The sequence below is a fragment of the Plecotus auritus genome, assembly GCF_963455305.1.
Source record: "Plecotus auritus genome assembly, chromosome: 4".
Lineage (NCBI taxonomy): Eukaryota > Metazoa > Chordata > Mammalia > Chiroptera > Vespertilionidae > Plecotus > Plecotus auritus.
In genome coordinates this window covers 4,066,524-4,080,478 of record NC_137775.1, presented here as the reverse complement: position 1 = coordinate 4,080,478, position 13,955 = coordinate 4,066,524, and the positions used below count along the sequence as shown (strand labels likewise).

At 55.0% G+C, this 13,955-nt stretch overlaps 1 protein-coding gene across 1 annotated transcript in view; it reads left to right on the top strand.

Moving 5' to 3' along the window:
- IGF2R (insulin like growth factor 2 receptor) overlaps positions 1–13,955 on the top strand; it is a 103,084-nt gene that overhangs the window by 27,793 nt on the left and 61,336 nt on the right. Inside the window, 4 exon segments of the mRNA XM_080666273.1 lie at positions 4,445–4,572; positions 6,647–6,745; positions 11,230–11,362; positions 13,621–13,750. Of these exon segments, the coding sequence (XP_080522399.1) occupies positions 4,445–4,572; positions 6,647–6,745; positions 11,230–11,362; positions 13,621–13,750 (490 nt within the window).

Below are 13,955 nucleotides of genomic sequence, written 5' to 3'. Positions count from 1 at the left end.
TCGGGCGGCCCTGGCCTGCTGGAGACTGCCGCCTGGCGGACCTGCCATGGCCTGGCGGGGCCTGCGGGCGCGGAAGGGTCTGGCGGGCCCAGGCGAACGCGGCGCGGCCTGGCGGGCTCGGCCTGCAGAGCGCGGTCTGGCGGGCTCGGCGCGCGCATCCTGGTCTGCAGGGCCCGGCCAGGAGAGCGGGGCCTGGAGGAGCCGGAGCGGTCTAGTCTCGGGGGCCCCTGCCAGTGCGGCCTGTTCTGATGAGCCCGGGCGAGCTCGACCTGGTCTGGCGGAGCGGGCCTGGAGAGCGCGGTCTGGAGGACACGGCGAGGCCTGGCGGGCCCTGGAGAGCGCGGCCTGGCGGGTCCGGTACGCAGGGTCTGTAGGACCCGACGCGGCCTGGCCTGGAGAGCTCTGCCTGCTCTGGCTGACCCGGCCTGGAGAGCGCCGTCTGGTGGGCCGGGAGCTCGGGATCTGGTTGGGGGCACCCGGCCTGGAGACCGCGGTCTGGAGGACCGGGTGCGCGCGGCCGGGCGCGCTCTGGAGGACCCGGGGCGATCTGGCGGGCCCGGCGAGCGCGGCCTGGTCTGGCGGGCCCAACGGGCGCGGCCTGCTCTGGTGGGCCCGGTTTGGAGAGCGTGGTGAGGAGGACCTGGCGCCCTCGGTCGGGTGGGCCTGGCGCGGTCCGGCGGGCCCAGCGCGCGGTCTGGCGGGCCCAGCGCGCGGTCTGGCGGACCCAGCGCGCGGTCTGGAGGACCCAGCGCGGTCTGGCGGACCCGGCCTGGAGATCGGGATCTGGAGGACTCGGTGCGGCCCGGCGGGCCTGGGCGAGCGCGGCCTGGCCTGGCGGGCTCGGCCTGGAGACCGTGGTCTGGCGGGCCTGGCGCGCGCAGCCTGGGCTGGAGGAAGCGCCCTGGCGAGCGCGGCCTGGAACTCGCGCGCTCCGATCGGCCGGGGCCCCGCCAGTGCGTTCTGGTCTGGCGGACCCGGCCTGGAGAACGTGGCCTGGCGGGCCCTGCGCGAGGTCTGGAGGACCCGGCGCGGTCTGACGGGCCCGGCGAGCGCGACCCAGCCCATTTGGCGCCGTCCTCGGGAGCTGGCCGTGGGCCTGGCGTGCTGGCCGCCGCCCCGCAGTCCTCGCCCGGCTCTCGTCCGGGGAGGATGGCCTGGCTGGCCGGTTGCCGCGGTGGTTTGCCGCGGTTGCGTGCCGCGGTTCGCTGCGGCCTCTCCTCGTGTGCCCTGGTCGGCAGCCGGTCTCGGCCGCCAGGCGGAGCGGGCAGAGGAGGAAGACGAGATGGATGGGCTGGCGCAATGCCGATGGGGCCTGATGCTGAGGGATGCCGGTGCCTCGCGCCGCGGCGGCAGAGCTCGGCCGGATCCCTCTCGGCCCGAGGCCAGGGCCCTTCTCCTTTCCTTTTCAGGATGGGCCCCGCAGTTATGAGGAGCCCCCAGGAGCTCTGGGCACAGGGCCGGAACGGGCTGCGGTATGGGGGGACTGCAGTGTGGGGGGAGGGTCTTTAAGCTGGGGGGGGTGCGGGCCCGTGCGCGCCCTCTTGTGGCCGCAGCGCACCGCTTTCCACCGCCGCCTCCGCGTCTCCTGGAGCGCTGGGCTGCGGGGGCGCCCGGAAGCCCCGCCCCATCGCCCGGTCCCAGACCCGCCCACTGCGGGCGGAGCTTCGGGCGCTGTCCAGGGCGCTGTCCACAGGGCGCTGTCCTCGGTGCCGGCGCTGCGGCAGGGTTTGTGCGTCCTTTCGGCGGAGAAGAGATTTTAGAGCAGACAGACCTCCGGTCTCCGGCACGCCGGCGCGCAGGCGGGCGGGACACAGAACCGCTGTGCTGTCAGCGCGACGTTGTCGCAGCTCTAAAATCCATTTCCTCTTCTCCAGTTGGCATCTTAATTTTACCCCCTCTTCTTTTTTTAAAGACCTCAGCTGTATGTATTGAATTGGACCAGTTATACTCCTGAGTTCATGATAGGCACTTATCAATAATCCGAGGGCTAACCTTTTAATTTTGTTTATTTTATTTTTTTAAAAAATATATTTTTATTGATTGTAGAGAGGAAGGAAAAGGGAGGCAGAGATAGCAACATCAATGATGAGAGAAAATCATTGATTGGCTGCCTCCTGCATGCCCCCCCACTGGGCCTGCAACCCGAGCATGTGCCTTTGACGGGAATCGAACCTGGGACCCTTCAGTCCGCAGGCCGACGCTCTATCCACTGAGCCACACCAGCTAGGGCTCATTTTGTTTTTAATTAGTTGTTTTAGATAATGTAGTGAATCCTATCTTTAACAAAATGTAGGAGGAACCCGACAATAACCACTATTTATGTGTTCCCCCAATTACTGGAAGTGACCATAAGCCCACCTCTGTATTTAAAAATTTGTCCCTTCTCTCCCTTCCTCCCTCATCCCCCACCCCCAATCTGTGTGTGTGTGTGTGTGTGTGTGTGTGTGTATGTGTGTGTATGTGATGTTTTCAACTTTTTGGGGACTCAAGTGGTAACAGTATCGTATTGCTGAACATCAACTACATTGTTACCTTTCACTGTGGCTTATTCCTTGTACCCCCATGCAGTGTTGTGTGGCCCTACCCAATTCAACCTGCTCTTCTGCTGAGGGCCATTGGGTTGTTTCCAGGTCATTGCTAGTGCGAAACATGCAAGTTGTTCTTGCACTTGTTTCCCGCTGTGAGTGTGCATGGTTTTCTCTTAGGCATCGGCCTGAGAGTTGAATCGTTAGGTCACAGGGCATATGAAAATTCAATTTTAGGGCATGATGCCAAACTGACTTATGAAGTGGTCATACCGGTTTACACTGCCACGCAGCATAGGAGAGCTCTCCACCGTATCTCCGCCACCATTTGGTATTTAATTTTTGTCAATGGAATTGCTGAAATTGGTATGCCATGTGGTCTCGATTTGCAATTCCTTGTTCACCAGTGATGTTCTACATCTTCATGTATTTATTGATGTGTTTCCTTCTGTCTGAATACGTCCTGTCCATTTTATGTTGAGTTATATTGAATCATATGACTTATTCTCTCTGTCTAGAAGGCTTAGATTTTCCTCTTTGCTTTTGATATTAAAATTCATCATAGCTTGACTTGTTGTGCGCCTTAAAAAACACTCTCCTCTTTTTGTGTTCTCTGTCAGGTTATTCATTTTCCTTTATTTCCTAGATTTATAATTTTTTTGGCCTTTGTGAGTTTATATATTCTAGATGCCAGTTCTTTGCCAGCTCTGTGTATTCCCAGTTTACAACTTGTTTCTTTTGTTAAGCTATTTTTGATTAATGTAAAATTTTAAATTTAGTAACAAATTTATCAGTTTTTTGTAGTTAATGCTATTTAGTGTTAAATACTTTCTTACATTAAGATATAAAAGATAACTATATTTTCTACTAAAAATTTGGAAGTTTGGTGTTCAATGTTTACATCTTTAACCCATTTAGAGTTTATTTTTGTATGTGGTGGTAGGTAGTGATCCTATTTTATCGTTGTTTTTTTTTCCATATGGATTGCCATTTTGTTTCCAATTCCATTTATTGAATATCCTCTTCTTTGCCAACTGATGATATATTGAAATTTGATTTGCACAAATGTCTCTCCTATGTTCTAGTCTGTCAGTTTATCTGTTGCTATGCCAACTACCATCGTATTAACCAGTTAACTGCCATGTGTCCAAAATGGAAACCATCCCCACACACCATGATATTTTGAATTTAATTAAAAAAATCAGTTTGCAATGAATATTACAAAAATAAATATATTACTCACAATTTGGGTGTTCCTGAATGTTTTCAGTTGAAAATTCACACAAAAAATTATTTTAAAGTTGGTCTATACACGCTTAGGGCAGGCAGATGGTTAATAGTATGTATACTTTTTATTCTTGATTATTACAGTAATGTCCCAGGCAAACTAAGACATGATTACTCGACTTGTGAGCCATTCTAAAGAATTTTGATTTATAGCACGGGAAGTTACTGAAGAATATCCATGGCCGAGTTATAGGTTCTAAAATACATTTTTAATGATCACACTGGTGCAAGATGGATGGGGTGGGGGGATGGCGAGGGACAAGACAAGAGTGGAGTTAAGGGGACCAGTTAGGCTAGAGCTAGAGGGCAGGTGAGAGATTAGAGTGGTTTTAGTAGTGACAGAAATGGAGAGGTGTGGGTGGATTTGAGATGGAGGTAGAACCAATAGAACTTTCCGATGTGTTGAATATGGTAGAGAGGAAGGTAGGACTCAGTGTAATGTGTTTGGGGCTTGAACCGCTGGGTGGATAGGATGCCATTCCTGAGATGCAGAATTCTGGGGAGAGGACAGTTTGTACGTTTATAAACTCTCAGATGAATTATAGCGCCACTTTTAATTTGCTGATGCTTGGAAATAGCTTTATGGTTATGAATATGTTATAGTTCGTTGATGCTCTTTCCTTTCCGAATAGGCGACTCTCTTTTGAAAAGTGCAACCAGAACTCTTCTGGAATTCAACACAACCGTGGACTGTGACGGGGAGCGACGTGCACGTCACAAAATCCAGAGCAGCATCACCTTCCTCTGTGGCAAGACCTTGGTGAGTCCGCAGGTCACTTTATAACCTTTCGTTAGAAATGTTAGCCCCCTGGGGGGCCTTGCTACAGCGGTTATTCCAGGGAGAATAAGCGAAAAAAATGGAAAGCACAGCAGATAAAAACCCCAACCGAAATCGCCATCGCCATTAAGAACCAATAAGTAAAAAATCCGAAGTCTATAGTTACAACTTTCGAGTGAAACTCGATCCACATCCTGTGTAAAACTACAAATCAAAGTGATGAATGTGTTTAAACTCAAAGCACAGTGTAATGTTTATTGCAGGCATAATTTTTTTCCTTCTTTCTAAAATCTCTTCTCCCAGCATTTTATTTGGATAGTTTTTAGGGCAATGTATTTATTTTTTTAAATGTTTTTCTTTCCTCATTTACATTAAACTGCAGAGACGGAGATCTGTGTAGGACAGCGGTTTTCAAATGATGTGCGGCAGAATGTTTAAAACATGCAGTACCTATTTAGTCGGGGCACTGACCTCTTTTCCCTTGGATTGCCAAATTAAAAAAAAAAAATGACAACAGCCAGCACAACAATAGCTGTCCGGCGTGAATGAATCAAAATTATACCGATTTTTTTGGTCAGATCGACAGAAAAATGTATTTTCCGGTGTGCCGCAGAATGTTCGTAATTTGTTTATGTGCGTGTCATGAGATGAAAAACGTTGAAAATCGCTGATCTAGGAGAAGTTTTTGCTAGTGGGTAGTAGGCTTCCCAACCTTTTTGGGTATTCCTAGTGTTGAAAAGGGACATAATGGTTTAAAGTGTGATTTGTTCTTGCTGTCTCTGTATTGCATGGGAGTTTTAAACATTTTTAATCTTTAGTGGTTAGTGAGGGACTTGAAGTAAAATAATTGCTAGTTTTTAGGGAAAGCAGTTGGCGTACAGATCCTATGAAGGTTCTCTAATCAGAGTAAGAGCCCAAGTATTCAGAAAAATCAGGGTGCGTAAAACTCACGTGGCCACCAGATTGCTCTGAAATACTATTTTAGAATTTGCTGTGACTGTTATGTTCTCAGGCCCGTCATGTCTCCTCTCAAGGGTTTTTTAAAGATAGAACTTACATGTTTCGTTTGGACCAGCCTACCAATTGCACTGCTGTCCATGTCGAAACCCTGGGAGAAAAGCCGGCTTGCCGCTCTGTGAAACGCGGAGGTCCGTGTTCCCGAACGGGCTGGCTCCTGTTTTAATTTTAACCGATTTCCTTCAAGAATTCTGTGTTCACCATGAAAGAACCAGAATTGTGGAGAACTCCAGATTTGCACATGGGTGTGTAGCGGTAAATTCCCGCCGGGTCGGGCATCACCCGGCCGCGCCGTGGCTAAGTTTGGAGTCTACCCGGGTTGAGGCGTTGGGGGTGGGGGGTGGGGGGGGCGGTCTGAAGCGAGGCTGGCGTAGGAACTCAGCCGGGCCTGGGTGGGCCTCCTCCCTCGCTGACAGGAAGCATGAGGTCACATTTTCTGGCTTTGATTTTGTTGGCATTTGGTTAAGAGAACATTTGGAGTTTGAGAGGATCAGGGCTCTGAGGGTTGCTTCCCAGGAGTTTACTGTACTCGCATAGCTGGGGCAGTAGAACAGTCTTGGCCCGATTCTACCAAAATTCCAGCATGATTTCATGAAGCCTTTGTCTCAGAGTTTTTGGGTTTGGGAACTTGGTGATGACCTTGTCGAACTAAAAACGGTTGCGTTTGCCCGCTGCCCCCGTGTTGCTACTTTTAAAATGTTCGTTTACGGTTTCTAACTTTATTTTATTTTTATTTTTTTAAAATATATTTTATTGATATTTCAGAGAGAGGAAGGGAGAGGGATAGAGAGCTAGAAACATCGATGAGAGAGAAACATCGATCAGCTGCCTCCTGCACATCCCCTACTGGGAATGTGCCCGCAACCAAGGTACATGCCCTTGACCGGAATCGAACCTGGGACCCTTGAGTCCGCAGGCCGACGCTCTATCCACTGAGCCAAACCGGTTTTGGCTATTTTATTTTTTTTTTACGGTTTCTAACTTTAATAAAGGGAACCTGCCCGTGCGCAGCAGGGTAACTTTAACTTCGTTCTGACAGGGCACGCCCGAGTTTGTCGCCGCCGCGGACTGTGTGCACTACTTCGAGTGGAGGACTTCCGCCGCCTGCAAGAAAGACACGTTCAAAGCCAAGAAAGAGGTAGCCTCGAGGTCACGTGCTTGGAAAGTACATGCTGGGCCCTTCAGACTGGAAATACTGGTTCAGTTGTTCCTGTTGTGCTGGGTGGTTCTGCGCTTAGGACAGGGCTCTGCGGCCCACAGGCCGTGGTGGAAATCGAACGGCCCACCTGCAGGCAGGTTCCTTGTGGGTTTCTGGTGCCGTGCAACGCAGGACCGAGGGACCCGGCGGAGCGGGGTGTAGGGTGTCCACGGTGCCTCCCGTGCCGTCTCCGCCCGGAGCCCTGGGGTGGCTGCGGATGGTGGCTCCCGGCCAGGTGTCCTGAGCCCTCCAGGTCTTCGCCAGCTCACCTCAGAGGCTGGGTGTCTTACCGTTCTTCCGTTCTTTCTTGGTCAGATCATTCTTTAAAAAAAAAAAAATTTTTTTTAAAAAATTGATTTCAGAGAGGAGGGGAGAGGGAGAGAGAGATAGAAACATTAATGGTGAGAGAGAATCATTGATCGGCTGCCTCCTGTACATCCCCTCCCGGGGATTGAGCCCGCAACTCGGGCACGTGCCCTGATCGGGAATTGAACCGTGACCTCCTGGTTCATGGATTGATGCTCAACCACTGGGCCACACTGGCCGGGCCGGTCAGGTCATTCTTGTTGCTCCACGAAGTGTCCTGTTCCCTCTACTAGGGGCCTCCGAAGGTGGCTCCGCCGCGTGGCTTTCCCTGGTCGCGGGGGAGAGGAGAGCGGTAGCACCCTTTCCGCTTCACTCCTCCCGCCGCCCGGGTCGGTCGTACCCGTGGTTTCCTGTGCCCGCCTGGACAGCGGTCTTCGCGGGCTGATTATTCTCACTTTTCGCCGTTCGTTTCCCGTTCTGAGGGATTGGGTTCAAAGTCTTAGGAGTGAGGAACTGACCAATGGGAGTTGTTTTCACTGATGGCTTAATGCCGGATCGTTCAAGAAGGGCAAAAGGAGATACATTCGCTTTTAAAAAGTAAAGCCAGCGACACGAGGAATGACGAGCGATCACAGGCCCGCACCTACGGCAGTCCGGGACAGAGGACGGGGTCCCGCGGCGTGGAAGAGGCCACGCTGCCTCGCGGAGGAGCAGCCGGAGGCTCAGAGCAGAAAAGCTTCAAGTGTGGGAGGGGAGAGGCCCAAGGAAATGTCACCCGTCCTTAGGAACGGCGTCAGGGTTACGCTTTAAATTGCAAAACGGAGGGTGAGCTGTTGGCCAGCACACGGTGCGTGGCAGGAGGAGCCTGTCGGGGCTGCAGGGTAGCTGCCTGCTCTCCCCGGAGACCTCCACCTCCCCGGCCCCCCGAGCCCCAGCCTGCCAGCGAGGCTGTCTTCCTGCCTCCGCGGCGCGGCCTCTCCCCTCGCTCTCCTGAGCTGGCAGTGGCGTCTCCCCCGACCTGGGGAAAACGCCTTTCCAGGTTCAAGGAAGAAAGAAGTAGCCGTTTGTCTCCCCCCCGCTTGGGGCGGCGGGTGGAAGTCACACTGCAGCCCGTGGCCCAGCCCTGCCTGGTCTGTGTTTGTACAGCCCAGAGCGAAGAATGGCCTTCACGTTTTTATGGGCTGTGAAGAGACAAAGAAGAATGCAGGGCAGAGGCCTACGTGACGCGAGCCTGGCATATTTACCATGTGGCCTTTGCAGCAGACGGGTGCCCTGCTCTGAATTGTTCTTTGGGGCGGAGGGGGGAGGGCCAGCTGTTTTTTCTCAAAACAGTGACATTTAATTTCTCTTCGACGTGGATCTGAAGGTGCAGGAGAGACGTTGCAGTCGGCTCTCTGCTCGGCTCGGGGGCGGGGTGGCAGCTGGGCCTGATCCCTCTGGTGTCCAGGCAGGGAGGGCCCGTTGGGGGCCGCGCAGGAGGAATTTCTTGCGTTTTGAAAGGCTGCTTGCTTTCAGGGGCCCCGGGGACTTAAAGGTCCGGAGGGCGCGTCCCTGCTCACGACCTGAACTCCTTTCTGCCTCCCGTGCCGGCACCTTAGAGGGAGGGCCCGAGGAGCACGTGGCCGCTGGCGTAGCCTGCCATCACTGCCCCAGGTCACAGTGCCCCCGGGTCACAGTGCCCCCCGGGTCACAATCGAGTACCTCGCTTTACCCTGTCTCGGGGATGGATTGCGCTGACCGGCTGTGGTGCGACTCCAAGAATTGTTAAAACACTCAGCATTTCTTTTCCTTTAATTTAAATTCTTCATGGTTGAAAGTATTACATTTGTCTCCTTTCCCCCCCCATTGACCTCTCCCCGGCTGCCCCCGCCCCCCAGCACCTACCCTCGCCCCCTCCTCTCTGAGTCCATTGGTTGTGCTTCTCTGCATGCACACAACACCCAGCACGTCTTAAAGAAGAAATCCACTCGGTCTAGGGCTGTTGCCGCCACGATGTCCACACCTCGCTCAGATTTCCTGGTTTCTTTGTTTGTGCTGCTCTGACGGCGGGAGTTAACGGCTGTTCTCGGCTGCCTTTTACCACGACCGCCCTGGGCCCGTTCAGTGGACCCCGGGAGGGTTTTTTTAGATTGTAATTTCTCTAAAGTACCACGGCCGGCCGCCCCCTCCCCTGGCACTCTGGGGAGGGAACCCAGGGAACTCAGACCTCAGCAGCCGCACAAGCACCGTCAACATACGGCGTGAACAAGGTCCACTCAGTGTGCGGAGTGGGGGGCCGGCCGCCCCTCCCCCAGCGGCCGCGTTCCTGCTCTCATGAATGTCTCCATTGCTCTGCTCCGTGGGGCAGGAAGTGGGAGGCCTCTCCCCAGGAGCCCGGCTGTTTTCCGACGTGCACTCCAGTTCTGTGGGCGCAGGGCTGGGCGGGCCCCGCAATTCCTTCCTGGCCCGCGCGCCGGCCAGCGGTGGCTGGCTGCCTGGAGCGGGGGTCTGAGCGCCGGCTTCTCACTGGGATCCCCCGAGCCCGTCCAGAATGGCGAGTCCTTGCACACGTGGCCGGCCTCGCCTTCCCCCCAGCCGGGGCCGCTGTGCCTTGCTCTCACAGGCTTTCATTTTGTAGCTGGAGCGGCGCCCCGCCTCCACTCTGACCCGCTCCCGTTGGCGTCGCTGTGTGAACGTGCCGGGGATGGCACACGGCAGATTCGCAGGATTAGGGGCCCTGATTACTTTCCCCGGGCCCAGGGACGGGCTGCAGGGAGACCTTCACTTTAATTTAGGTAATTTTTAAAGCGTGTGGGCCTGGCCTTTCTGCAGGATGTAGCCCGAGGCTTGGCGTCTGGCCCCTGTGAGTCATGTTCTCCCAGGACCAGATGTGCCAGCCCCTGTGGTTATCGGCGGGATCTCCGATCACGGGAGACTCTGCTTTAGGGATCTGGTCGGAATGAGTGCGCGTGTCCCCTGAGGCTGCGAGGAGGTGCAAGTGGTTGGTTCAGTCCGTTCGCTCTCCATGAAATCTCGGGGAACGGGGCTGGGGAAAAAGGTTAGTGGGTCAGAGCGTTCCTGCAGGCCTGATAGCATCTTTCCAAGAAAGATTTGAAAGCTAAATATTAGGCAGTTAACCTTTGCGAGCAGCCCTGCCTGCGAATGGCTTCCTTGTGAAAGACTTAAGTCTCAAGAACATCGTGGCTGGAAAGCGGTGAAGCAAACTGCTTTGAAACGATTGCCGAGAACACGAGTCTTCGGTGTGTTTCTTCGCACGGGCGATGACAGGGATGCCAGGGTGTTGTTTTTTTTTTGGAAATAAGACTCACAAGGGGGTTTCAAAGGCAGACCTGGCAGGAGGTGGTGTTATCTGGGTGAGCAGGGCCTTTGTGAGTCTCGGCACGTGTCTAGGCGCAATGCTCTCTGCTTGAGAAGGTTAGGAGCTGGAGAGCCCGGAGCCGTGTCAGCTGCAGTGGGCTCCTTGACATTTTGGAACTAAGAGGCCATTCGTTCCTAGAGACGAGGGTGTGAGTGGTCATAAGTGAGAATCCAGGAAGGACGGGCTCAATGCTCGAAGGAGGACTCTGTCTTCATCAGTTACTGAGCAGGTGCTGGTGCAGGCGTCGTCCTGAGCCCGTCTTTCCGGGCTTCAGCAGGGACAGCCGTGTGCTCAGCCAGCAGGCTCTCCTGTGGGAGGAAGCTAACAGGTAACACACACCAGCGCTATGAAGGGAAGGAAGGCGGGGAGGCACAGAGCACTGGGGAGCACTGCTTTAGATCAGGGTGTCAGGACAGGCTCCCCGAGCAGGTGACGGTTCATCCGAGACCGGAGCGAGGTGGAGCGAGAGCTGTGTGATTCCAGGGAGATGCGAGGGAGTGTCGAGTTCCGTGGGCCGAGCAGCACCCGGGAGCCCCGAGGCTGCGTCCTCGAGGTTGGAGGGGACTCGCTCTCAGTGTGGATCTGAGCAGAGAGTGATGTGACCCGAGGCAGCTTGGGCAGGACCAAGCTGGTGGTGGTGGGGATGTGGGCCGCAGGGCAAGGCGTGTGTAATCCGGAAGCAAGGACCCGCTAAAAAGGTGGTGGGTCGCAGGCCAGTTGGAAGGTGTGTGTTGAAGACTGACTCTATCCTCTCTTCTAGGTGCCGTGCTACGCATTTGATGGCGAGTTCAAGAAGCACGATTTAAACCCACTGATCAAGCTCAGTGGCGCTTACTTGGTGGATGACTCGGACCCGGACACGTCTCTGTTCATCAACGTTTGCAGAGACATAGGTCTGGACCTCGGGGGGCGTGGGCGAGGGGTGGGGAAGGGTCGCTTGGCAGTGTCCTTGGCTTTGCCCTCCGCCTGCGTTCACCTGCTTGGAGCCACGTGGCCGTGAGGCCTCCGAGATCGCGTTGGTCCCCACAGACGTCTCTGGGCACAGCCCACCCCTCGGCCCAGGAATCCCATCCCTCACGCATTCCCTCCACACTGCGAGTCCAGCCCCGTGTGCTCTCTCTGCCTGACACTTGGGGTTTTCAGATTCTCAAGTAAATCTTACTTCCAATGAGATGGGGGCGGGGCGGGGGGTGGATTGAATTGGTGTGTGGGCGCTGAGCACGGCTGGAGGAAACGGAGTCCGGAGTTCCTGGCCGGACTGGGGAAGCCACGCGTGCCTGGCTGTGGGTCCCTGAGGCCCTTGGCTGTGAGCTGCAGGCTGGGAAAAGGGGGAGAGGGGTGCCCAGGGTCCTCGGGCACTTGGTCATGACCCATATTTCGTTCTGGGACGACTTCTTGGCTGGGTGTCTCTGAAGCTGCCAGGACTGGGTGAGAAGCTTGGTGTCTGCTCAGCCACCTGAAGGCTGGGCCCAGCCTTGATCCAGAGAGGCCGTGGGCAGCTGTGCTAAGCCCGGCTGGAGCCTAGCTTGGCGTTTGCTTCAAGGGCTGTGAGCTGTTAGTCCTCTGCTGGCTTCGCTGGTAATGAGTGAAAAACAATTCTTCCCTGTCTCCCTTACGTTCTTATTCCTCACGTCGTACTAGTACATAGGACTTGGGCCTTAGAAAAGTTTTTAAGAAGGAAGCCAGCCCACGCGAGGGCTGTGGGCAGCAGGCACATGAGTGTGAGCGTTCCCTACCCTGTGCGTGGACATCACACGCCACTGGCTCACTGCTCCTACGTCGTTCTAAAACGGGGGCTGCACGGCTCCCCAGGGGCCAGCGCCGGGCAGGTGTGTGGCAGGTTGTTCGTGTCGTTCTTTTGTGCTCCAAGGACGGCTCCTGTTGTTGTTCTGGAGAAAGGTCGGTAGACAAAGTCTTCATCTTCAATGGGCCTGTAACTCCAATTTGGTGATCAAGTTGGATTCTGAAATAATACGCGATTATTCAGATTCACTGGATATAGTCTTTTTTTTTTTTTTAAATATATTTTATTGATTTTTTACAGAGAGGAAGGAAGAGGGATAGAGAGTTAGAAACATGGATGAGAGAGAAACATCGATCAGCTGCCTCCTGCACACCTCCTACTGGGGATGTGCCCGCAACCAAGGTACATGCCCTTGACCGGAATCGAACCCGGGACCCTTCAGTCCGCAGGCTGACGCTCTATCCACTGAGCCAAACTGGTTTTGGCTGGATATAGTCTTAAAAGAGCTTTTTTCTTTGCAATTGACTGGCAGTTTGAGTTGGGTTCCGTGACTTGGATTCACACGGATCACCCACACGGAGTGTCTTTACCCCGACACTCTCCAGCCCAGGAGACGGCTCCGGGCCTCACACCGTGTGATGAAAGTGACCCCGAAACCACGAACAGCGTCGCTTTCCTGCCGGCTGCTCAACTGCACGCTGCGGGCTCGGGCCTCACATTGGCCTTCAGTCCCCCGAGTGCTCCGTCCCCCGTGGGCCACTGCGGGCGCAGAGCCCCGGAGCCGCAGACGCTCGGGGTGCACTAACCGCCCGGCAGGGAAATCTCAGGATGTGGCCTGAGACCGACGTGTCCTCCCCATCGTCTGTGACTCCTCGACCCTGTGAGGCGGCTCAGGGGCTGGGGAGCTGTGGAGTTAGGTCAGAGGTGTAGCGGAGGTCAGTGGTGGATCTAGGACCTGAATCCAGAACCATCTGTGGGTTCTCTCTCGAGTCTGCTTGTCTTCACACAGACCCACGGAGTCCCTGCCTGTGCTAGTCTGTTTATAGATTGAGGGGGGGTCATTCCAGGAGGAGGGGGCACATTCCTCAAGGTCAGCAAACACGAGAGCCCCTGCTTAGCGGGCGCCTCTCACGTGCCAGAGGCAGGGCGAGTGCCCTGCATTCCTTCCCCGACACGTGCCTGCAGCCCTGCAGGTGGGGGCCGCTGCTCTCTCCTCCTAACGCGCAGGCAGGTCACTGATGTCCAAGGTCTGCGAATGGAATGTGGTCCAAACGTCTACCTTACGTTACTTATGGAGACTTGGAAAATGTTGATCTTGGTTTTTTTTTCTTTCAAGGGACCTGGGGCCCGCGGGTGAGTGTGGTGACCCTTTGATGCATAATCCACATGCCATGTAATGTTTTACAGACTCTCTCCGGGGCCCGAGCCCGCAGCTGCGCGCCTGCCCCCTGGGCACTGCCGCCTGCCTGGTGCGCGGGGGCCAGGCCTTCGACGTGGGCCAGCCCAAGGAGGGGCTGAAGCTCGTGAGCGAGGACAGGTCAGTGTGCGCGGGCGGCTGCCCTGCTCAGCAGGAGCCTGGCTTTGTAGTTGGTTGCACGATGATGCTTGCAAAACCATGGCTTCCCACAGGCTTGCAAAAACACTAGTCATCGCGGTGAGTCACCGAGGCTGCCTGACTCCTAATCACTTGTCTCCCAGAGCTGTGAGAACGTGGGTCGGGATGAGCGCACGGGGCTGCCTCA